Source organism: Strigops habroptila, chromosome 15 (assembly GCF_004027225.2).
Source record: "Strigops habroptila isolate Jane chromosome 15, bStrHab1.2.pri, whole genome shotgun sequence".
Taxonomy (NCBI): domain Eukaryota; kingdom Metazoa; phylum Chordata; class Aves; order Psittaciformes; family Psittacidae; genus Strigops; species Strigops habroptila.
In genome coordinates, this window is record NC_044291.2 from 11,330,728 (window position 1) to 11,356,501 (window position 25,774).

General features: G+C 46.6%; 1 protein-coding gene across 4 annotated transcripts in view; it reads left to right on the forward strand.

Moving 5' to 3' along the window:
- EXD3 (exonuclease 3'-5' domain containing 3) overlaps positions 1-25,774 on the forward strand; it is a 292,767-nt gene that overhangs the window by 85,873 nt on the left and 181,120 nt on the right. For 3 of the 4 annotated variants that reach the window (XM_032920298.1, XM_032920299.1, XM_032920300.1), the window contains 3 exons: positions 9,992-10,056; positions 14,232-14,402; positions 15,645-15,812. In XM_032920298.1, the coding sequence (XP_032776189.1) occupies positions 9,992-10,056; positions 14,232-14,402; positions 15,645-15,812 (404 nt within the window). Of the gene's footprint in view, positions 1-9,991; positions 10,057-10,542; positions 10,666-14,231; positions 14,403-15,644; positions 15,813-25,774 lie in introns of those variants that run through there. The other variant, XM_030506667.1, reaches the window with a different exon arrangement.

Genomic DNA, 25,774 nt, shown 5'->3' on the forward strand with positions numbered 1-25,774 from the left:
GAGCCAGGCTGAGAGAGCTGGGCTGGGGCAGCCTGGAGAAGAGAAGGCTCCTTAAGGGGAGGCCTTAGAGCAGCTCCAGTGCCTAAAGGGGCTCCAGGAAACCTGGAGAGGGGCTTTGGACGAGGGCCTGTAGGGACAGGCCAAGGGGAATGGCTTTAACCTGCCAGAGGGGAGACTGAGATGAGCATTGAGGCAGAAGTTCTTCCCTGTGAGGGTGCTGAGGCGCTGGCACAGGGTGCCCAGAGAAGCTGTGGCTGCCGCATCCCTGGCAGTGTTCAAGGCCAGGTTGGACACAGGGGCTTGGAGCAACCTGCTCTAGTGGAAGGTGTCCCTGCCCGTGGCAGGGGGTTGGAACCGGGTGAGCTTTGAGGTCCCTTCCAACACAAACCAGGCTGGGATTCCATGATACTGACCTCCCCCCTAAAGTGAAGCAAAATATTTCCTGCTGATTGGAACAACTGTCTCATTTGAACTGCACTGAAGCTTTCCTGCTGCTTTTGGTACAGGGGGAGAACTGGGATAGGGAGAATTGTTTTGTATTGACCTAAATTTTCCATCTGGCCTATGAACCAAAACATAAACTGGTTCCACAGTTCCAAGTGCTCTCTGGACCACCTCGTGGCTGTGCATTAGGGGATGTGAGCACATTCATTCCAGTAACAATTCCAGTCATGGGTATATCATCTCCTGTGCAGAGGCTGCAGGAGAAACCCAGGGCCCAAAGGTCTCCTCTCCTCTGGCAAGCAAGAGTAGATGACTTTTGTGTAAGAGCATCACAGGGCTGGGAGGAATGTACCACACCAGTGACAGCTGGTCAGCAACTGGAGAAATAAGGAACCATTCCTGTTAAATGAGGATTCTGGCTGCTGAAAACAAGCTGATGTTCATAATCAGGTGATTTCAAGTGAAGAACTCACTGGGTTTGGGGATCTTTTTTCCCCCTCTTATGGCTGATGCAGAATCCTCACTGGCTGTGTTAGTGCAGGAGTTGAATCTGAATGTGCGAATGCAGAACTGGAGGAATAAGTGAGAAATGCTTCTCCTTTGGTGAACTGAGATTCGCAGACCGCCCAAAAGGCTCATCTTTAATGTTAAATTACAGGGGAGGTGTGTGGTGTGTGGAGTTTCTAAGCCTGTGGTAGCTGCGTGTGGTTACTTCCCTTCGGAGATCTGAAGCCATCTGTGTGGTGGAGTTCAAAGCTCAGTCGATGAGAAAGCCGTAGCTAAAAGTGGAAACCAAGCTGAAGGCTGGAGGGAGCCAGACATACCTTCTAAGGCAGGACCCTCTCCATCTTGTTGCTTCACTTCCTTGTTTGAATCAGCTAAACCCACATAGTTATACATTTTAAAAGCATATTTGTATTCTGTGGGAGACGCAGTTAAGGAATTGGGAGCTGGGATGGTGAGTTTTTGAGCTCTGGAAGTGGTGCTAAAGCTTCTGAAATGAAATAGTTTTGTGACATCTGAGCCTCTTGCATGTTTTGCAGCGGAGGATTCAGTGGTGGGATGTAATTAACATTTAAATGGATCAGGCTCTTACAGCAGCATTCCTCTGCCTGCCTGCAGACACTGCTACCTGAGACCTTCCCTGCCAGCAGAGAGCTCAGGGGGCTTTGTTCTTAGTGGGTGTCTCATCACTGTAGTTGGTGGAGATGGGGATGAATCACTGAGTGGTTAATCCTCAGTCCTAGAGTTCTTGGAAATGAACTGTTATCATTCCTGGAAATATCTGTTTTTCCTAAGACACAGGCTCTGCCATAAGAAAATGTTAAAGAGCCTTTGAACCCCCTGGTGCAGGTGCATCTGAAATCATAGAGTCACAGACTCATAGACTGGTTTGGGCTGGAAGAGAGGTCAAAGCTCATCCAGTTCCAAGCCCCTCTCCAGGTTTCTTGTAGGCCCCTTTAAGCATTGGAAGACTGTTGTAAGGTCTCCCCAGACACTCTCATGAGTGAACATCCTCCCCGTTCCAAGATGGTGCTGGTTTACATTTAAAAGTAACGTTCAGGGTGGAGAAGGATGCATTGGAAGCTAATCCTGGTCATGGTGTTACTGGAATGTGGGTGATATCCCTGAAAAAAATCTGTCTCCCTTAAGACACCTGTAGACAGTTTAACTGGCTGAGAGGTATCCAAGAGCCATAGACTCTCTTGGTTCATGTGACCTCGCAGATCTGATCAGAAGCTGACGTGGACACTGGTTAGGTGATGGATGCTCAGGGCGCACAGGCCCACGCTCACTTCCCCAGCCTGAGGAGCACATGTGTTGGACACTTATTTGGGGAGAAGCACTGGGGGCATGGGATGGACCCAGACCTCACTGAAGCAACATGTGCTTTGGGCCATGGAGGTGTGGGGGGGATGCAGGACAAGCCCAGCAGTTCCCAGCGTTACTTGCTTTGGTCCGGACCTTCTCACGCGCTTCCTCAGGAGTTAGGAGCTCTGCCCTCTTGGCTGCTGGCTAAGTTGTTTGGGTTTGGATTCTTTATGGGGAAAACTACATTTTTATCTTCCTCTTCTTTCCACTCCCAGTTATAAGTATTTGGTGCAGTGCCACGTCCATTAAGCACAACCCTTTGTGACTTTTATGTGCAGAAAGTGAATTGAATGAGAGCGAGGAAGAGCTGACCGTGGCTTTGCAGAGGAGGGTGGCTGAGCGCTGCTCTGGTGTCAATGCAGATGCAAAGCAGCAGAGGTTGCGTTTCATTGCGGGTGAAGTAGGAAACATGATCCTTGGCACTGTTTGCAAAAATACAGGCAAATTACAGCAATGCCATTAAATGTCATTTAGAACACGTGTTCTCAATAAGAGCTGGAGAATGGATTGGTACAAGGGGGATGGAGCAGCAGTAGCCACAAACCCGCTTCTCAGGGTAGTGCATCTATCGAGTTCTGACCAGCTGAAGTAAAGCTGCATCCCACTCCGGTTCTGCAGCTTATGATGCATAATAACACTTTGCTCTTCCCTCCCTCTGAAGCCAAGGAAGAAAGTTACATTGGCCTTGCTGCAAGGTTATGTTTGCCTGGATACACCTGGGATGGACCCACAGTTACTCCAGAAGATACAGTAATAAGCAAGAAGTTGCCCAAGGTTCCCAGTTCACAGAATCCCAGACAGGTTTGTGTTGGAAGGGACCTTAAAGCTCGTCCAGTTCCAACCCCCTGCACGGGCAGGGACACCTTCCACTAGAGCAGGTTGCTCCAAGGTCTCCGTGGAGCCTTCGCAGGGATGCTCGGGGCAGTGCGTGGTCTCTCATCATCTGAATTTCTGTTTTCAAAGAAATTTCCCCATTTCAATCCCAGGTTTGTTGGTGCCCTCAGGCTTAACAGGGGGTTCAGCACCTCTTGAAGGTGAGTCTTCAGCACCACAGGGATGTGACAGGACCAAACACTGCTTAGGCATAATCCTAACCGTTTTTTAAAGAAGTATTTAATCTATGTCATACCTGTTTTCATTGGGGGCCATTAATTCTCATCTGCATGACATCTTTACCCAATCCATGGCTCTGCAGTGTGTTAGGTGTCTCTTCTCACACCATAGGATAAATCCAAGTAGGAACAAATGGCAGAAAAAGCCCTCCACAAAGCAAAGGGAGAGTGGCAGGGCCATGCCCCGCTGCCCCATACCCACATAGTCACATACACAGGCTGCTTCTGAAGGCTTTTTACTTAGTTTAAAATAATATAGCACTTTTGTTTCTTTATTGTCTCTACTTCCTCTGTGTTTTTCTTTAATTACACCCCAGGATTTTACAATGTGTATTGCGCAATACCTGCATAGTCTAAAATGAGGTTTGTGTCTTTTAAATGTCACTTCGCATTGTTAGGAGAAATTCCATATGGAATAATTTTCTTTAGCTTAAAAATCCTCAAGGTCAGAAGGTTTATTCCTGTTACATGTGCTCATTACAACGAGGCACAGCACGAAAACCTGGAAGGTGGAAAAATCTGTGTGTTTCTCTGGAGGAATCTTGTATCTTTTTAATGAAATCAGCTTGTTCATAGAGGTTCAAAATGTGTCACTAGAAAATGCAGCCATTCTTTTCTGCATCATCAGAGTGATATTTCTGTCCCCATCAGCCTTTTCTCCTACAACATCACCTCACACTTGGGGTGAACTCGGCGCTTTGCTGAAAAACACTAAGACAAGGTGGGTTTTGATAAGAGACTTGGATTGATTCTTGCCCAGCGCAGTACTGGTTGTCACTGACATTGCACAGCATTGGGTGAACCCATCGTGCTGCCAAAACAGGAGTTGGCTGAATGACTCTGCTCCCCTCAGTGTGTCCATTGCCTATACAGGGATATGTTTCAGTTTTTAAACACAGATGGGCTACCTGCACTTGTGGTGACAGACACATCCAGACCCTTTCTTTGCCTTCCAGAAAAACATCTCAAAGGCTTGCTGGGGTTCCCAAGAGTTTTCACAGAGGGCAGGTTTCAGGGGTTTATTAGGAGAGAAGGTGCACAAAACACCTGGTGAGAGTAGAGTCAGTGACTGTTTCCTGGGTGAGTGAGATTTGTTATATATTCCATTCAAAACTCATTACAGTCTTGTTAATTTGCAAGGCAGAGGTATAAGCTTCTGCCGAAAGGAGACCTGACCATCGGCATTTTGTTCTTGACCTTTTCTATCCATGAATTTCAGCTGTAATGCACTGGTTGGTGGATGTGATCCTGCGTTTTGGTCCCATTAGATCCCCTCCTTTTGAGGGGTTCCTGGTTTTTTTGCATTCTGTATCTTTTCATCAGTGACTGTCATTTTTCCAGGGTCGTGGGGCATTCGCTTCCATTTGACACAAAGAAAAAGTGGTGAGAAATTTTCCTCATTGGTAAATTCCTCCTGTGGGGTTGGATGTCTCACTTTCCCCATGTGAGACACACAAGGAGCCTCAGTCAGAAAGTGGGTTTCTCTTGCCAGGGGGGCTCAGCAGAACCAGTGAATAATGCAGCAGGAGTTTGGAAGGAGGCAGCAGCAAACGCTCTGCTGTAGCTCAGCAGCCCGCGGGCACGGCTTTTGTTGTGATCACAGCAGGTTTCCAGTGATGTGTGCACAAAGAAGAAGCAAAGAATGAACAGAAAGTAGTTGATGGCTTTCCTCAAAGGCACTTTTCTAACTCAAAAATATAAGCCTTGTGGTTTATATGGTTTTGAAATGTAACCACAGATATTGGGAACTGGAAAACACTTGATGTACCATCTCCTTCAGTTTTGGTGCCAGATGCAGGGCACGGAAATGGGTTTTCAGAATGAAAAATGTCGAAAGGAAACAAGTTCATGTCAGAATTTTTAAACCAGGAAACACTGTTTGGAGAAACTGTCAGATGAAGAATCATTGAATCCCAGAGTGGTTTGTGTTGGAAGGGACCTTAAAGCTCATCCAGTTCCAACCCCCTGCCATGGGCAGGGACACCTTCCACTAGAGCAGGTTGCTCCAAGCCCCTGTGTCCAACCTGGCCTTGAACACTGCCAGGGATGGGGCAGCCACAGCTTCTCTGGGCATCCTGTGCCAGCGCCTCAGCACCCTCACAGGGAAGAACTTCTGCCTCAGAGCTCATCTCAATCTCCCCTGTGGCAGGTTAAAGCCATTCCTCTTGTCCTGTCCCTCCAGGCCCTTGTCCCAAGCCCCACTCCAAATCCTTCTCCAAGAAATCGATGTCATTTGGGTCTTGCTGGAGTGGGTGCAGATGTGTCTGAGAGCTCCACCAAAGAGCTGTAGCCTCGTTTTGGTGAAGCTTTGTGAGGTATTTTACGGTCTGCAACTCCTTTTTTTGAGCTGTGTAGGATCACTGTCAGACTGAGCACTTTCTCTTCCACCTTGACCCAGGAACTGAATGGGATTAGCTGCCCGAGGCTCGTCTTGGCCTCTCCAGCATGGTAAACCTGGCCTTGCTTGGCTGCTCACAGCTGGGGCAGACAGAGCTGGTGCTTTCCTACTTGCCCTGCTGCTTTTTATGCAGTTTTACGTGGCTCCATCCTAGCTTCCTTTGGTTTGCTCACTGGATGGCCCTTGCTCATCGCTGGGCACCTCCTCAGTGTGCAGAAGTCTGCAGAACTGAACTTTTCTTTAGAAGTGGAGATTCTGGGTGTTCTCGGTGTGACACATGAAGGTGTTTTTCTGGCCTCCCTGACCTAGCCTTGCTTTTGCAGGCACTGTTCTGTCACTGATTTAATACGTGTAACTTAGCAATTGCCACTTCTTGCTCCTACTGTAGTGTCAGGAGGTTGCTTCAGAATGTTCCTGTTCTTGTCCTCTGAGCCCAGATGCACTTGTGGTTCAGTTGTGACCATTTGGGATCAGTCGCTTTGCTTTGGTTTTTCTTGCCATGTATTTCGTCCTCTTTCCCTTTTGTGTTGAGTAATCATCTGCTCTCCAGATTTGTTCTGGAAGGCTTATGAAACTCCTTGTAAGGTTCAGTCCTTTTTTCTTGGATATCCTGGCATTAGTTTCCTGCTGCTTCTCTGGTTCCTTCTCAGATGTGGATGAGCAGGAACCTGTCTGGTATTCCAGTGGGAACATAATGGTGCTATCACTGCTTCATTATCCGTGCCAAAGTTTTTCACTCTTTAAGGGTCCAGGAGAACCATGATGAGGCCAGTCTCCCAAAGAAGTCCTGCAGGAGAAAGATAAATTGTTCATTTCTTTCAGGAGCCAAAATAATGTGGACCTTCACATTGATGTCTGCTGTCCTAGCTGGAGGGTAGCTAGATACCATAGCCCAAGATCCAGCGTGAACTGCAACGTCTTTCCACTCTGGTGGGACTAGGCTGAAGCATAATGTTGCTTTGTTGTCTCATTTATGTTTGGCTCTAAGAGTGACTGATTGTTCTGTTTAGCCTCTGACTGCCTTTCATCCTTAGACGCCTACAAGGCTTTGCCAGGTAAGGGGGGAACAGGGTGCCCAGAGAAGCTGTGGCTGCCCCATCCCCGGCAGTGTTCAAGGCCGGGTTGGGCACAGGGGCTTGGAGCAACCTGCTCTAGTGGAAGGTGTCCCTGCCTGTGGCAGGGGGTTGGAACTAGGTGAGCTTTAAGGTCCCTTCCAACCCAAACCACTCTTGGATTCTATGATTCAGCGCTGTTCTGACACCAGACTACTGCAGTTAGTATTTCAGTGTTTTCTCTCCTGTTCAATCCCAGTTCTGGAGAACTGAGTGGGAATTGCCTCTTTCTTATGCACGGAGAACATAGAGAACATTTGGTCTCTGATCAGAGAGCAAAACCTTTTGACAGCTCATGGCAGAAGATGGGTGATTGCTCTCCCCGTGGTTGACCTTCTCTTGCTGCAGGGCTCTGCAGTGCCCTGAGATGTGATGTGGACATAACTACCCGGTGGGTGCTTTCCCTTCCAGGGCTGAGGAGGGAGAAGGTGGTTTTCTTCTGACCTGTGCTTGCCTGGTGGCATGCTGGCAACATGCTAAGTTCTTTAAAAGTGACTCAAGAGATGGTTTCCATACGTCTGTGTATGAAAAACATGAGATCACGTTTCTGTGACAAGGAGGTGAGGTAGGAAAAAATCACGTAAGAAAAGGGCTTGTTTTGTTGCTTGAGGTTTAGAAGGCTTTTTAACAAGTTGAATTATTGGCTGGATCTGGAGTGAACCACTGCTTTCCTAACTGCTCTCATTTCCTGTATCATTCCAGCTTGGTCACTGCATTAATTACAGCTCAGATTTACAGTGTATTTGGTTACACACTGGTCTGAAGGCTCCTTTTTTTTCCTGTATGTGTATAAATTTCTTTGGGAGCCGGGCCAGGAGGAGGGGGGGGTGTGTGTGTGTATATATATCTCTCTCTCTCTATATATATATGCATGTGCACACACATGGGCTGAATTTGACTCTTAGTTGCTAATTTTGTGGGGAGAAGAGATCTGGATTTCTTCTATTTTGTTGTAAAAAGAGACTTTTCCTTTTCCAAGGAGCTGCAGTAGCAGGAACAGGCAGTGTTTGGAGAGTTCAGGACTTCAGAACGACCAGAGATGAGAGAAAATATTATCTTATGAATTGTAAATGTGGCATTTTTAATTTGGCTGTTGTCTCCCAGAGGTTCTGGATAACGGGAACACTATCGTGCTCTTGGCTTAACCAGCAATCAGCTTGCTACTGGAACTAGGTCATAAATGCAGTGCTTCAGAGTGCAGTTGGATGAGGTGGAGCTTTTCACAGTTGAAGTAGCTTTTTGTGACCTGAAATATGAAGTGAGAGGGGAGACTAAGCAAGAAGTCTACCACTTGGAAATGAGCTATTTAGGAACTGTAGAATGCAGAAGGTGATTGAAAGGATGTTTCCTTTTCAGTTGAACATTTTTCTTCTGGCTTTATAAAAATATAAGAGGAGGTGCTCACTGAATACACGGGGAGTGTTTCTAGAGAACTCATTCATGCTTTTAAATTCATTCTTCACATTCTTAAATTCATTCAACTGTTGATTCAGTAGAAGATTTTTCATTCAGAATGTTCTGAGTCATGGTTTTGTAAGAAAATGATTGGGAAATAAATAGAACTAGATATCAGAAGTGTTACTGCCTTTAAAATGAAATATCCCTAAATATTTGGTTCAGAAATAGCGGTATGATGAATAATACTGGTATGAATTATAACAGATCATAAAATCACTGAATCCCAGATTGGTTTGTGTTGGAAGGGAGCTTAAAGCTTCTCCAGTTCCAACCCCTGCCACGGGCAGGGACACCTTCCACTAGAGCAGGTTGCTCCAAGTCCCTGTGTCCAACCTGGCCTTGAACACTGCCAGGGATGGGGCAGCCACAGCTTCTCTGGGCACCCTGTGCCAGCGCCTCAGCACCCTCACAGGGAAGAACTTCTGCCTCAGAGCTCATCTCAGCCTCCCCTCTGGCAGCTTAAAGCCATTCCCCTTGTTCTGTCCCTCCAGGCCCTTGTCCAAAGCCCCTCTCCAGGTTTCCTGGAGCCCCTTTAGGCACTGGAGCTGCTCTAAGGTCTCCCCTTCAGGAGCCTTCTCTTCTCCAGGCTGACCCAGCCCAGCTCTCTCAGCCTGGCTCCAGAGCAGAGCTGCTCCAGCCCTCGCAGCACCTTTGTGGCCTCCTTTGGATTCACTCCAGCAGCTCCACATCCCTCTTGTGCTGTTGCCCCAGAGCTGGATCAGGACTGCAGGGGGGGGTCTCCCCAGAGCGCAGCAGAGGGGGAGAATCCCCTCCCTGACCTGCTGCTCACGCTCTGGGGGTGCAGCCCAGCACATGGGTGGCTTTGCCGGGTCATGGGGAGCTTCTCATCAACCAACATCCCTGAGTTAATACAAAATAACAAAATACAAATTCTCACATAAATCGGTAAAAAGTAAAAGAGAAAAATTCTAAATCACCTCCTTTTGAAATAATTGATCACTATTTTTCAGCCTTGACACTAATCCCAGCAGCATTTCATGTTTCCCCTTCCTCAGACAGCAGCTTGTACAAACCACATCCGACCTGGGCTGCTCCCAGCCCCATGGCTGGCCTGGCTGGGCTCACACACAGGCTGCCAAGCACCTAGAGCCCGAGCTTCCCAAAATTCACCCACTCACATCTTCCATCCACAGCTTGTGATGAGGTTAAACACTTTAGAGCCATTTCATTACAAATTAGTGTGTTGATAATCCTTTCCAACCTATGCAAGATGCTTTGTTTTCAAGGACCATTTTGGTTTGATATTAACAGGGGTGAGGGACATACTGGATGTGTAGCAGCAGCGCGATTGGTGTACATGCACCACTACAGCTTTTCAGTATTGGAGCCCATGCGGGTGTTTAGTTAAAGTTGATGTCTGTTATTTCGTGAGGGTTTCAGAGTGAGGATTTTAGCACTTTAATCCTGAGTGACAGTTGGAAGGGTGGTGGTTTCAAACACAGTGGCATGGAGTAGCTGATTTCTCCTCGGTGAAACAATGCCCCAGTGTGTCTGGGCTGCCTGTACAGAGCCAATAAATCTGTTTTGTTTTGTTTTTCTCCCCCCTTTTCTCCCTCTCTCCCTCCCTCCTCCAGGCCAGGACCCACTCCTATTGCTGAAAGCCCTTCAGCTCCTCTGGACAAAGAAAGAGATGGAGAAGGTAAGGCTGAGCCGGCCCTTCACGCTGCAGTTAATAACTGCATGCAGAGCATGTCCAGACGCAGAACGCTTAGGTCAGACCTGCAATTCTTCATGATCGCTTTCAGTTCCAGCACACAGGAGAAGAGCCTTTGCATTTGCAGCAAGAAGTGAAAAGAAAAGGTAGCTCTGTGTGATGTGAAGCAGCTCAGGGGCTCATAGAAAAGAGCTGAAGTTTACGGAGCTGCCTTACAGAGCAGGGGAAAAAAATCAAAGTTGCTTTTGTTTTCTTTTAAACACTTTTTTTATCCATTAAATGGAGGATCTTTGGGGGAGGGGGAGGAATATTTCCAGTAGCTGAAAAAAAGAGGGTTGAAGTCAGTAGAAAAGTGCTCTTTGCCAAGTGGAATGATGTCAAAGCCTTCATAGTCAAAGTATTTTTACTGTTTTCTCTGATTGGTTTTGGGTTTGCCTTTTAGAGTGGTGGATGCAGTTTACGCTGCCTAAAATCAGTGCTGTCTTTTGATACAGCATGGGCTCTACTGGAGATTTCTCCTAGGGATTAAAACATACTTACTCTAAATGTGGAAGCTTGAAAACTAACAAAAGCACTGGATCTATCAGCTCGGTGGTGAGTTTCCCATGTTTAACTCCGCGTTGTGCAGGCAGGTTCTGAGCAGAGATGGTTTCCTAGAAGACCCCAAACCTGCAGCTCACCACAGAGCTGTGTGGAACGTGTCCTGTGTGGCTGAGTACCTTGGAGTACGTGCTCCATCCTAGGTGTCTGGAGTGTTTAGTCATTCTCCTTGTCTGCCACACTTAGACTTTCCATTACTGATAGTCTGTGCTTCCCAGCTGGAATAATTAAACAACTGGAATGACAGTGTGAGAGGTGCCTTTCCAAATGGTCCGTCACCGGCATAGGCTTGAGCTCAGCAACTCTGAAGCCTTGAGCTTTCTATCAAGTTATTGTAGATGTGGAGGAAAAAAATATTATTTGTTAGGCCTTGGGGGCAGTTTGTGCCACAAAACAGCAGTGGGAAAGAGGAATCATCACAATCTCTGCACTGCGAGCCCCAGGATGTGCGTGGATTGTGAAGCAAAATACTCCGAAAAAGATAAAGCCTCCCATCGAGGTGTCCTTGGGCAGGAGCATCACAGCTTCCCTGCTGAGGATGGAAAAGCTTGAGGATCCCCATGAGACACACTCGCAGCTCCATGTATTTGGTTTGTTTCTGGAATGGTTATCCCAGTCGGACGTGCGGGTTTGCAGAGCACGGGAGCTGCAGCTCCCCAGTGTCTGCCCCCTCGAGCCCACCCTTCAGGGCACAGCCAGGAGTATGTATCTGAGCCTGGAGGATGTGTTTCTGAACCACAGGAAAAGCCTTTTTAGACATGAGGAGGGCTGTGGTGGGACCCGGCGGTGACACAGCAGCAGCTGCCCCCAAGGTGGGGAGCACAGCATGAACATCCCCAGTGGTTAGTGACACGTGCTTGTCACGCTGTCACTGAGATGGGCTCATCCACACTCAGGTCATCACCACCCTTCAGACAAGCGGGGCACCCGCAGCAAGCGTAAACACTTTGTTCAGAGACAGCCGCTGTCCTGCCCTCTGTGCTGCTGCTTAGATCATGGAATCATGGAATGGTTTGGGTTGGAAGGGACCTTAACGCTCATTCAGTTCCGCTCAGCCACGGGCAGGGACACCTTCCACTAGAGCAGGTTGCTCCAAGCCCATTCAACCCGGCCTTGAGCACTTCCAACTGTCTGGTTCAAATAAATGAGAGAAGTTGACTTAAGCACAGCTCAGTCTGCTGTGCTGCCACTGAGAGGGCAGGGAGCTTCTCTGCCTTGGCTGGGTGTGATTGTAAGTCGATGCTGTGTATTCACAAGCGCGAACCAGCCCACTGGTCTCAGATCGGTGACCACGAGCAGAAGGAGCATATCTGACCTTGGTTCTGGAACATGGCTATGAGAAGTGGCCATTTCCTACATAGGAAGGACAGGTTTGAAATAACCAAGAAACATCAACAGACTGCTCTGTGCTGTGTAACTAGAAATAAGGGACCAGAACTGAGTGAAGGACTATGAGCATCAGCAAAATTTTCGTATTCCCATGATCTGTCAGGCTGTAGAAATCCCCCAAGGAGCATTCCCTGCCATGGGAATCAATTGAAATGGAAATGGCAATTACATGTTTGAGAGGAATCCTTCTCTGGCAGAGAGACAGGCAGGCAGCACAACACTTTTTCCTCACTCATTTAGGTGTCTCATGCCTTTTTTTCTTTGCTTTGTCCCCCTCCCCCAAACTGTCCAGACCATAGCTGAAGTCTTCAGATCACTTGGAAGTGTTGGAGAAGGCTTTTCCCTGCTTGACAAAGTCTAGCTGATATGAAGTCAAGGCTTGGTGTAGGTGACAGCAGTTAGTGCTCCTGGCAGTTGTGTCAGTGTTGGCTGGCTCGTGCTCTCGGAGGAGCTGGTGTCTGCTGGAGCCCATCCTGCCAAAGCCTGGGCTCTGCCTCCAGCCCAAGGAGGAGCCGAGCGGTGTGGTGAAAGCTCTTGTTCAGTCTAAATGTGCTGAAGAGGGGCTTGGCGGGGGGCTGGGGGAAAGAGAGGCTATTTAGAAACAGTGCAATTTAGTTGGCGAGTTGCTTTGTTTTCCCTTGGCTGTTGTGTTGGATATTTGTGGTTGGATAAGAGCTTGCCTTTCCCTTCTGCTGAATCTTGCAGTGAAGTTGAAGCCCTGTGTTTAACATCGCAAATTCTTGCCACAGGGAAAAAGACTTACGGGGAGAAATGTGTTATCTGAAGTCCCATCTTTGTTAGTCATCAGCTTTTTCATACTGCGTTTGATAATCTAGTGAGAAAGAAACAGTTTCTGTCATAAATGGTGGGTTTTGTGGTTTCTCCAGACATGAAGAACACTATGGAAAAGAGCTGCCTTCCAGTAAGTAGTGTCCATGGATAAAATAGAACAAATTCATTGGCAAATTTTCTGTAGGTTTTCTTTTGTTTTCCATGTTCTCCAAATGTTGTTTCCATTGGAAGCTGCGACTGGGGCCGTCGCACAGTAAATTACAAGTGCTGGCTGCTGGCGGGAACGAGCATCTTTGGGATTTTGCTTTTTAGCCAGAAAAGAAAGAGAGCAGCTGCTCGTGGTGATTTCTTGTTTTCTGTCTCTGCTTTTGCCTTGCTCCACGCCAGTACATGTTCCATGCAGTGAAAGGTGCTGTGTGGGGACTGGAGGATGCCACTTCTTCACCCTGCCAACCCCCCGAGCTCCTTGGAAACTACTTCTAATGTAAACATTATCAAGATATTGCTCAGTACTGCTAATTTATCACTTCTACCAGATGGGTAGTAAGTAGCCTATTAACATTCACAAAGTGAGTGGCCAATTCCTTCACATTTCTAAACACATCACCCCGGGATTCCTAAGATTTATGGCCTGGAGTTTTCCCATGTTCCGAGCCGCTGTGTACGGCCTTTAGACTCCTGGAGGTGGGCAGTGCCTGGCGTGCAGGGGCATGGGGCAGACAGCAGAAAGTACCCTGCTCAGGTAGGTTTAGAGAGAAAGAGCAGGGTTTGCAGGATGGCAGAGTTCTAACTCTGGTATTTCATAGAATTGTAAAATCATTTGTTTCCTTTTAATCTTGTGTGTAAAATCCAACTACTTCAATACTCACAGATATTCCTGCTCTGGTGAGGAGCGTTATTGCATCATGGCTGAAGTGAGTGTAAGGTCAAATATGAAAGTTTGTGGCGCAAAACTGAGGAGGAGGGGTTTATGTGCTTTATTACTTGTAAGTCTGTTAGAAGATGAGCAGGTTTTTAAGCTGGGTTATATACCTTCAGTATTGCCATTTTCCCGATAACACCCCTTTCTCCAGCTCCCTTCTTTTCTCCCCCTCCCCCAAATCCCAAGCCCCTTTGTCTGCCCCATGGAACAACTTCTCTGTCTTTATGGGATAATTAGTGTGGACAATTGCTGCTTTTCCCATTGGGTTTGAGGTGCAGTGAGCCATGAAGGAATCTGTAATGACATGAAAAGTCACTGGAGGCGCGGATGGTGGCTGAATAGCAACAGTTACCTCTCTGAATAGATTAAATTAAAAAAAATAAAGCTTTGTGTTCAGCCGGGGGGAGGGAGGATTCACTAATCTCTTTGTACATGACAATGTGGGTTTGTATCTCAGCAGCTCAAGGAAGAAATCAGGCGGGGCTTCGCAGGACTGCAGGACCCATTGGCAGGACTCCTGGACATGCTGGAGGGCAGCGGTGATTGGAAGGGGAAAGGGCATTCCCTCGGGTATTACATCACCACGGAGCTGCAGCTTTGGATAAAAGAGCATCCTGCTGCTCAACAGGTTAGAAAAAGAGAGAGCAAGAGAGCCAGGAGAAAGGAGAGGGCAATTGATTTTCATGTCCTTCAAGTGTCCCCAGTTTTGCTTTATTCCATAGTCCGATGTCTTCCCTGTAGTCTCATACAACCACGGTGTGAGGAGGTGTGAAATTTATACTGAAATGTTATCTGTTGTATGCTGGCCTGAAAATGAAATAGTGTTACAAGCTGTTTCCCCTTCCAAGCTGGGATTTCCATCTTTCCAGATCAAACCACTTTAATCAAGCATTGGTCTCGCAGCCTTTGCTGGGCTGGAGGCTTTCCCACTGGAACTCACATCCCTGCTGTCAGGATAAAACCAATTGCAGTGTCCCACTCTGTATATTCTTCCAGTTCTGCAAATACAAGCCAGTTACTGTATGATTGCTTAACTCCTGCCATATGCTGGGGAGCTTTTATCATGGGGAATGCAGAAAATGGAGCAGTAATGACTTTTCAGCAGCCGAAAGATAAGCTTTGTAACGTTGTGTCATCAGATTGTACCTCCCAATGTTTACCATTCCTTGTCCCTTCATATATTGTGTCCTACTGAGATTTTCCCTTTTTTATATGCTTCTGGCTCTGAACTGCAAGATACTTCTATATTTGTGTTGTTTCAGTTCCCAATTTTTCCAAATGGCTCTTTTTAGATGCTGAGCTCTGCCACTGAAAGTATCATCAGAGTGAAGTGCCACTGGCACTGCAATTCCTGTGTCCTAAGACAATGCTCGTGTAGGCACACAAGGATTAATACTTGTATCTGTGCGTCTTCTGATTATGCTTTGCTTCTCCTGCCCTTCTTGCTCCCAGGAGTGAGCCTGGCAATGAAAATTGAATTCTTATGCCTGATAGGTGAGATCTCCCTAGAGGGGAGTTGCTGGATTCAAACATTTTCTGCTGGGAACGAGAAGGGAGGATTTCTGCAGAGCTCTGTTAGTAAAGGAGGCATTTTTCCAGGTTCATATTTTGCTTTTGCACAGGGCCATGTGCCTTTTCCAGAATTATCCCGCAAACATTTCATGTTTTTAAATTGGATGCTGTGAAAAAAATGTGGATCATATTGTTCTGATTTCTGCTTGCAGACTCCATGGGGAAATTGGAGAATCCCTTCCCAAGGAACTGGCTTTTTCCCCTGTTTAAACAAGCTGCATTTTCAACTGCCATTGAATTGTAGCCATCTCTACTAAATCTGTGTTTGATTTGCTTTTATTATTATCATTTTTTTCAGTCTGGCATCAAGCTGAAGAAGCTGCAGGCCCGTGTGCTGGGAATACTAGCCCAGTGCCCAGCTAATCTTCTTGACCCTTTGATTAGCATTTACCAGCTCCATACAGCAGACCGGAACTATTTGCTTGGACATGTCAGTCATCTTTATCACAAGGGCGATTACAAAGAGGTGGGTCATGTCTTTCAAACACATTTACCTTCCCAGCTCTCCAGTTCTCTGTTAATGTCTGTGTCCTTCTTTTTTGGATGCATTTCAATGTGAATTCCGTTCCATGGCAGCAGCTGCACGCTGTGAATGGTGCAGCTCAGCCTGGTCTTCCCATGGACAGGAGCAGGCTGTGTTCAACCTCAGTTGTGCTAATGGCTGAGTACAGAATGTCAGTGAATCCTTCTCCCAGCCCTTTTTTGACCTTTGAAAGTGCTAGTTTCATTTGGAGAATTTAAGGGGATGGTTGTGTTCTTTTTTGTTCTCCTTCTCCTTGGCATGAAAAAAAAGGGATTTTAGTAGTTGGTGGTAGACCTGCCGTGCTATCTCCAGTCTGCAGCAAGGAGGGGTTGGGAAATCTCTGTTCCCACAGGATTACCCTAACCAAAACGATCCCAGTTTGAGGAGATTTGAAGCCTCTCTGCCACTGAGGCTCATATTCACAATGTGTTACTACTCATGGATTTGAGTTTGGGTGGCTGACGCTGGCAGGGATTCACCCAACCATGAATTTGATATGTTTTACCCTGTGGTTTAGAGTACTTGTAGAGTACTTGCATCACCTCTGGCATCACTGGGATGCCTTGGTAGCATTGCAAGTGTTTCTATAAGCAAGCTACAATACTGTTATTGCCTGGGGTTTTTTAGGGCAAAAGACATATGTTTGTTCTTCTCAGAGGAAGATAGTTCACTTTGGCGGCGTAGAGCAGCTTGATCTTGCTTAGCAAAAGAAACAATTAAATAGCATTTTTACATGTTCTTCAGTGAAGCTGAATTCCCAAAGGAAATTGTGGAATTTCTTTCTTGTTGATTTCTTTGAATAATGAAACAAGGACATCTCATGTGTGATTAGAAGTTCACAGGTAGCTGCTTAAACGTAATCTTTTACTCAATGAGTTTTTGGACGTGTTTGAAAATCCTGACAGAAACGTATTATTTGACTATACTTGTGTGATTTTTAAGTTCATGGCTGAAAGATATGTGTTGTTTTCATTAGAAATGCAGTTCTTTCTAGATCTGGTTTTGGACAGCTCTAAATTATTTGTGTGTGTGTGGAATTGTTTTTCTGTTCTTTCTTCCACAGAAAAGCTCATTTACTACTCATTCCCAGTGAGAAGAACAGGAAACCTCAACTGTTGCCTACCCTCAGCCATAACTTTCTTCTACTTTTGTTTTGTTTCCAGAAGGATGAATAGAATTATCTTCAAGAATAACAGGAAATCTTTTACTGCGCTTGGGGACTGATCATACCTAAATTCACAACAACTACCCCAAAAACCCTGCAAGTAAGGCTCGGAGCACTTGCAGTGGGCTGTGGCGTGTCTGTTTGTCCTGCTCTTCCCCGTCTTTTAGATGGGGCAATAAGGCAATTGCTTTTAGATGGGGCAATAAGGCAGATTCACATGTAGGAATTTTGGCTCTTCTGTCTCTCACCTGAAAGGACAGAAACCCTTATAAATCCTTGCTGTCAGTATTTATTTCCTTACTCTATTTACAGTAAGACACCAGGCGTTTATGCCAGAGCACATTATTCCGTTCGCTGCTTTGATGCATTTCCTACTGTGGTGTGCAAACCATGGAGTTCCCAGCTCAGCCCTGTGGGTTAAGGCTCCTTTCCCTCACAGAGGTTTTGGAGAAAGATCTCTTCAGAAAATGAAATCTCAGAGATCCCTGGGAACATCCATGAGGGTGAGTTGTTCCTGAAGCACATCTGGCGCTCCCTGTGTGCCTTGTTCTAGCAGAGCTGGTCCAAAGCAGAAGTGGTTTATGAATCAGGGATGCTCCATCCCTGGCAGTGTTCGAGGCCAGGTTGGACGGGGCTTGGAGCAACCTGCTCTAGTGGAAGGTGTCCTTGCCCGTGGCAGGGGGGTGGAACTGGATGATCCCTAAGGTGCTTTCCAACCCAAATCAGTCTGGGATTCTGGGATTCTACTCGCGGTGGCCGGGGGGTTGCTGTGAGCTGCTGGAGCACTGCAGGACGGGTCAGGGCACTGTTCCCTGGTGGAAGATGGTGCAGGTGGAGGTAGCTTCGTTCTGATACAGCAGCATAACTAAAACAGTAGCCGTTGGTGAGGAGGCACCTGACGGGAGCGATGGCCAGTGGATGGCACTAGTGCTCCCATGATGTGGAAACCAAGTTGATGCATTGAGAGTTAAAGGAAAAAGCAGGGACATGTAGGTGGGTTTTTGAGGTGTCTGGCTCGCAAAGGCCAGAGGCGTTTGGGGGTTTTATCCGTTCCTTTGTGAATGGCGTTTGCAGCTGCAGGAGGAGCATGGCAGCTCCCGGCCTTGAGGGGCTCCTTGCTCTGCTCCTCATGGCCCACGTGGCGTGAAGACACCAAAAGGTTTGATGTTCCTGCTTGGGTGGTTCTAGGTGAAACGTGGCACTTTGTCCCCTGCCCTGCAGCCCCTAGGCCAGGCCATGGGTGCACCCTGCCCTCCACCCCAGCTGTCCCGGCCAGCCCGCTCTGTGGGGCGGGCGATGGCTGCCGGTGGGGCCGGGACAATGCGGGGATTCAGCAGACCGGGGGTAATGCAGCGCGAGCGAGTCTGAGAGAGGCCCTGAATAGGCCAGGCTGTGCTTGAGAAGAATGAGGGGTAGGCAGAAGGCAAGCTAGTGTTTCATGGTCATCTTATGTTACACTTCAGCCTTTCAAAGAGTGTCTGGGGCTGGTTGAATGAACCTCTCTTGCGCTGCGAATGCGGGAGCCTAAAGACAAAGGGAACTCTTGTCACTCGCAGGCCCCTTTCGGGAATAAAAGCCATTGTCACATGAACAGGGGCAGTCTGGCAGGCTGTGCATGCTTCAGTGCCCCATGATATCGCTGCGTCTCAGCAGAAATCACATTCAGGGCCCTGTCAGCTTTGATTAGCGGGGTCTCATGACTTAATGTGCTGCGATATTTCATGTCTAAGGGTGGCGGCTGTCTTTCTGTGGGATGAATGCCCTCTATTGTCCACTGAGTTATTTTATTTACATTTTTTTAAACAGCTTATAAAGGTAAAAAGATAGCTGTGCTTAAAGAGCAACATCGAATTCCTGTGCTGCTGGAGCAGGAGCGAGCGCTGCTCGGGTCAGAGACAGCGAGACTTGTTTCACAGTCAGCATCAAAGTTCTCATCTTGTTTAACAGCTTTATAGTAAGTTCTGAACAGGTGGCAGCGGAGCCGGGTTTAGGAAGGAAACAATAAATAATCTTTTTAGCCTCTGACAACCAGGAATATTCTTGGGCCTGAGACCTCCCACTCCAACTTCTCTGTATCACGACCAGAAGCATTTTCCTCCCCTTCGTCAGTTTGCTTCTTAAACAAGAATCTTGGACTGAGCTTTTAGTGGGATGGGGAGTATTTAATTTTTAATGTATTTTTTGCTTGTTGTCCATCCAGATTGCCCAGATTTCAAAAGCAGAGTTTCTTTTTTCCGCTAATGTTACATCCCTTCATTTCAACAAAAAATGCAGGTTGATTCTCTATGTTAAATTCAGTTAATATTTGCTCTTTCAATTAAGATAATGTGGATTAGCTATTAAAATTCAGTTGTTACAATTCGCCATAAAGTAGGTTGTGTACCCAGAGAAGAACTTCTGTAGACACAGAATTCAAAGGCTTTGTCAGCGATGCATACAGAAGTCATTTGATAATTCAGTAAAAAGGATGCTTGACCAAAGAGTTGCAGGAATACAAAGATGCAAGGAGTAGAAATGCATAATCCAATCACCAACATGACCTTGGATTTTCAGTGTGGTGGTGTTTTAACCACCGATTCAGGGATGTTGTTGTTTGTGGTGCTACTTCATACCCGGTGCTTGAGTGCACATGGAGCATTTCTGCAAGGGTCAGGTTCATTGAGCGCATGAATGGACATTCAGATTTTGGATTTCTTCATTCTGACTTCTTTGAGCTGTTCTTAGGACAGGGAGAATAGGTCTGATATTGCTTCTTTCCCCATTCGCCACCTTATTTACAAAGGCTTGTTCAACTCTTACTGTATTTTTAAGTGTGTGCATTTGAATTTCCTTACTGTATTTTTAAGTGTGTGCATTTGAAATTCCTTGAATTATATATATAAAATATATATTATATATGTATTTTAACATAAATAATTATATTAAAGATAATAATTGGTAAGAAAACCAAAGAAAACGTTACAGGGGATGTTTCTTATCTAAAGATGATGAGGTCAGTCTCAATCCTTTTTTCCTATTAACTTAATCTGCTGCTAAAGGACAGCTTTAGGGGCATGTTGCCTGCTCCAGAACAGAGGTAGCCAACCTGCGGGCAATGGACCACTCTGTTGCCTGCTCCCAAACACTGTGTCTGCTGGAGCCACCCTGGCTGTGGCCATCTGTCTGGTGAAGTGGTTGCGGAGGAGCTTGATGTTGCTGGAGAATCATAGTTCTGATGGTAGCATTCTGCTCCTCCTGCCAGCACTTCTGGGCTCTTGTCAAGCAGGGGGCTCTTGGAGAAGGGGTGAATGTGCAGCAAATGTAGCCATACAGAGTCTGGATCTGGGGGATCTGGTGAAGGCGAGTGGCCTGCGTGCAGAGGGAACTTGGGCAGCACTCTAGAGGATGCACTGACCAGTTAAACCGGGTTTAAAACTGCTTTGAGTGACCTGGGGAAGGCAAATCATGGAAGTGTTTGTTTCAGTTCACTTTCCCTTCACCTTGGCACACGCAGCTTCCAACCTGGGCTTTTATTTCTCTCCCTCTACCCCAAATTCTTTAGATGTGAGTAACCTGTCACTGCTTCATTTTGATGGTCTCCTTAAAAAATACATTCGTGTTCTCTTGAAAGTGGACCTGGGAAATGTCGTAATTCTCATTTCTGAAGCTCTTCCTGAAGACAGCTGTGTATACCCTATGCTTTTTAAGCAGGAAGTAATTAAACATCTAACCTGATGTCATAGACTGTGCAGTGATGCACTCTGAGAGTCTGAGCAAAGCTGATTAGCCGCAAGGTTGAAATGAGTGATTCCAAAACACGAAACAGATGTTCCCAATGATTAATCCATGGTGTGCCTTTTACTCAGTTATTTCTACCAGTATTCTGTATCTGGGCTTTGATCACTGTGATTTTCTTGGAGCTGACGTTGAATCCACCTCTGCAAAGTCTCATTCTGTTGTTTGGTCTTTTCTACGGGTTTCAGAAATTCCTTTACCGTTGGTTCAGAAATACTACACTAAATCAGGCACAGGCATATTTACCTTTGTGTTGTCCCAACTTGCTTGCAGCAGAGCTAAGTAATGCAGGAGTCATCAGAAACCATTTGTGTCTGTCCTGCATCATCAACTCCAAGCAGTGCTACCAGCAAAAGGTTATTCCTCCCATGCTAACCCCACCGTGGGAAAATTGCCTAAATTGTCAGTGTAGACACCACCCAAGTGCACATGCCCTTGCAGATAAGATCTTATGTGGCTTCCTGCACTTCATTCTGTATATGGAAAGAATAGTCATTTTTAGATGAGACAGAGCCAGCTACATTCAAAACAAGCAGAGAGGATCAGGTATTGGTGCAGGGTGCCCTGGGCTGGTGTGTTCGCTTCAGAACACTCCCCATTTTCCCATACTCTCAGTTTCACAATCAGATGACTAGAAGAGTGGTCGGGTGCTCATGGCGTGGCCTGAACGTGTCATGTTTGGGTAACTTCCTGCATCCTCTGGTCAGTGCACCCACACACGTTTTAGATATGATTTAATGTATTATTGCCCAGCTTTGAATTCTTCCCCATCCTCATCCAACCCGCCTGTGCGTTATTCGTAGGTGTTTATCCTTGGAAAACAAAATTGTAATAAATCACAGAATTCCAGCCTGGTTTGGCTTGAAGGCACCTTAAAGCTCATCCAGTTGAACCCCCTGCTGTGGACAGGGACACCTTCCACTAGAGCAGGTTGCTCCAAGCCCCTGTGTCCAACCTGGCCTGGAACACTGCCAGGGATGCGGCAGCCACAGCTTCTCTGGGCACCCTGTGCCAGCGCCTCAGCACCCTCACAGGGAAGAACTTCTGCCTAAGAGCTCATCTAAAATTAAATGTCCAAATAAGTTTTTCACTTTTACCATAATTAAATCAAAGAATGACCCAGAGCTCCCCCAGGATGAGAAGACTCATGAACTTTGATGGGATTTGAATCAGGCAATGGGTCATCACCTTTTCTCCTGTATAAGCAGTGGCTTTATCATGTACCTGTCCCATATATGCTTGCAGGATGCAAGGCAAGAGAGGGACCAGCCTTTCCCGTATTTCTGTTATCGTCTGGGGCAGGAAGGTTTTAGTATAGGTTAAGCATTTTTCCATGTAGCAATAATGCTAATGCTTTGCTATGGTTTGATTACAGGCTAGAAACTCTCTATGTATGAAATGTATTTTTGTGAAAAGGCTACTTGTACCACCCATCACGACTATAACATGTTCTGTTTGTAGCTGAGGGGGAGTGAGTAGCCCCAATAAGCTGATGATATCTTAGTGTTCTCCAAAGCTTTTCCATGTTCCTGCGTCGTAGCCGGGGTTTTTGCTCTGACTGATCAGCTGGTGAAGTCGGGGAGGTTTCTCCTGCGTAGGATTTTTGTGGCCCTGCTAATACAACCTGAGTCTGAGGACCTGTAGTTGAATGCACATGATTGGGTAGTGATAGGACAACGAGGAATGGCTTTAACCTGCCAGAGGGGAGATTGAGATGAGTTCTTGGGCGGAAGCTCTTCCCTGTGAGGGTGCTGAGGCGCTGGCACAGGGTGCCCAGAGAAGCTGTGGCTGCCCCATCCCTGGCAGTGTTCAAGGCCAGGTTGGTCACAGGGGCTTGGAGCAACCTGCTCTAGTGGAAGGCGTCCCTGCCCGTGGCAGGGGGTTGGAACTGGATGAGCTTTAAGGTCTCTTCCAACACAAACCAGGCTGGGATTCTGTGTGGTTCTATGATTCTATGATTGCTGGCTTCCAGCACAGCTTGGAGAGCGCAGCACTGCAGATAGGGAAATGCAGGTTTCTTGGCTGGGGAGGGGGATTCTCACCGATCAGTTCCAGCATGCTGTCTGCCTAATTCAAGTGTTTGTTTTCTAATTTCAAAATGAGTCTGCGAATGAGGTGTTGCTTTTCTGGAGATCTTATCATCTATAAACAGACTGTTAAAAATAGGGTCATTTTACACAAAACTTGTTTGTGGAGTGAAACAATTCAAAACATGATAATAACAAAACAAAGTCTTAAAATAGCTCTAAGTTGAGACCACAGGCACAGCTGCCAAGCACTTTCATCTTTATTACAGTTACTCATATCTGTTCTCTTATTATTCCTATTGTAAACAGGCTGATTTTATCACAGTTGTCCTCAGCCGCCAGCCCATGTAACTGCACCCTGTGATCCAGGCTGGTTGCTCTGTCGTAGGACCCAGGTCATGCATGTCCTTCCATGTTTAGCTTTGTGCATGGACAAGTCTGCTGCCCCACTGCTGACAGTGTTACCATTTCTGCACACTTTATCTGCTTGCTCCGTCACCTGCTTTAGCTGGGTGATGCTAAAATGATGTTAAAAACCAGCTTGTGTGATGTGCTTGAAGTTCTTCTGACCCACAGCAGTGGTGGTTTGAGCTGGGTCTGCCACAGTTGGGGTTGAAGGTGATGTCTCTCCACCCTTCGGCTAAATGAATATTTGTTACTCTACACCCTTTGGTTCGGGGTAGAAAATACATCCAGTGAAGGAGGAAAACCTGACCTCACACAGCACATGTTCATCTGATGAAGTCACCGCTATGGTTAATAGCGATGGAGATAAACCTATGACATTTAGATAACAGTTCTGCAATTAGGTTAATCTGAACGTGCATGTGAACCTTAAAAAGCTGTTAGGGGAACCATTGTATGCTTGCATCTAAAACTAACAGGTTACTTGGTTAATACAAGGTACCAGTGAGATCCAACAGTGGAACAAGATTTTGAGAGTTGTAAGTCTTATCTCATTTGCCAACTGAGATAGCTGGGAGGGAAAGAAAACCAGCTGCCAAAGCACTGGAGACCCAAACCTCTTCTTCAGGACCAAAGCAGAAGTAGCAACCTTCAACTTGTACACGAGTTGAGAATAATTACACAACTGGAACTTTGTGGTGTTAATCTGGTATTCTGAGAGAAAAGTAAGGTGAGACTTGTGGAGCAGAGTAGCATATTGGTCTCTATAATTAAGTAGAACCCCAGACTGGTTTGGGTTGGAAGGGACCTTAAAGCTCATCCAGTTCCAATCCCCTGCCACGGGCAGGGACACCTTCCACTAGAGCAGGTTGCTCCAAGCCCCTGTGTCCAACCTGGCCTTGAACACTGCCAGGGATGGGGCAGCCACAGCTTCTCTGGGCACCCTGTGCCAGCGCCTCAGCACCCTCACAGGGAGGAGCTTCTGCCTAAGAGCTCATCTCAGTCTCCCCTCTGGCAGTTCTAAAGTTTGGAGTGAGAGAGAGATATGGTTGAAGATTTACTGGGCTGAGGAATGATAATGTGATAATGTGCCTTTCTCTTCAGTCTCTGGTTTGTAGCACACAGTCACTGCGTTAACGTTAGTTCCTGCTTTCGTCACTTAAAACTCATCCTTTGGTTCCTGTTTTGGGATAAAGCCTGGACTGTCAGTGATGCAGTGTTCAGTTTGTGTTAAAAACAAGCCCAACCCCCCAAACCAACCCAAAACAAACAGGGAAAAAAAAACATTTTCCCACTGCTAAGGGGGTACCTCTGTTCTTTCTGAACAGTAAGATTGAAAACTGAACTGCTGCTGTGCGTTTTTGTTGTATGCTTCGGTACAGTCTTTGAGGCAGTGAATGAAGTGCACGCAGGAATTCCCCAGAAGGTGGTGTAAGCCAGGGCCTCCTCTGCAAGCAGTGCTCCGTGAGCTGTGGGGTTTGGTCTGTGGTGCAGAACGTGGTATTCCAGCAACCAGTTAACTTGAGGGGTGGTCTCAATGCTAGGAGAGATGTCAGGGAAGGTGTCTGAAGGGTGCTCCAACTCCCACTTAGCTTACTTTTCTGGTTAATTTGTTCTCTAAGGGTTTCATGCAGGTGAAGTGTAATGCTGAGGTTTGTGTCTGCCGGGGGGGAATGCACATTTTTTACTGTATTAGGTTTGTTTACACATTCTAAAACCAGCACAGATCTAAAATGCACCTATTTTTACAGAGAAATCCATCGTTTCCATGATCTTTCCAAGCAGAATCCATCTCTCAGAAAAGAGAGCAGAGGCAGCTGATGAAGAAAAGAGCTTTTCCTCTAAGCCCTAACACTCATCTGAATAAAGTCGGGTTTGTGCCCTCAGCTGATGACAGGCTCTGTCCTGTTGCATTCCCTGCATGGGGCAGAGATGTGTGTTCAAACACTGTTTACAACCATTTGGGAAAATACAGCCTCACTTTGCAAAGTGATTAGAAGGAGTCTTCATGTCAAACATCCTTCATAGCTCATGCGCTATTACATCAGTGCTAACACATAAATGTGCTAGAAGGCTTCTTGCTCTTATTACTCTCTTGACTGGAACAAGTCACTCTATTAAAGAAAACAATTGTAAGCTTATTCTGTACCTGGGGTCCCCGTATCCTCACACACTGCAGAAAGGAGACACTATTAACTGCTTACAATCTTACTTAGTTACCTGCTCCCCAGCAGTGCACAGTTAGATCTTCATGCATTTCTGTAATCACCACCCTGGGACGGGAGAGACAGTGGTGGAACCAGTTCTTCTCACCGTCAGAGTTCCTGCAGTTTACTGCAGCAGTTTCCTCCTCTGCAGAAGATCCTGGTTTGGGGTTCCTTTGTGACCGTGGCAGGTCTTGGCTTATCAGAGATTTGTAGATACCACAAAAGGGAAAAATAACCATTCTTCCCATCTTTCTGACTGGTGAACCCTGGCACTTCCAAGGGGGTGGAGCTACACAGGGTTTATCAAAACAAAACCTCTTGATTTCA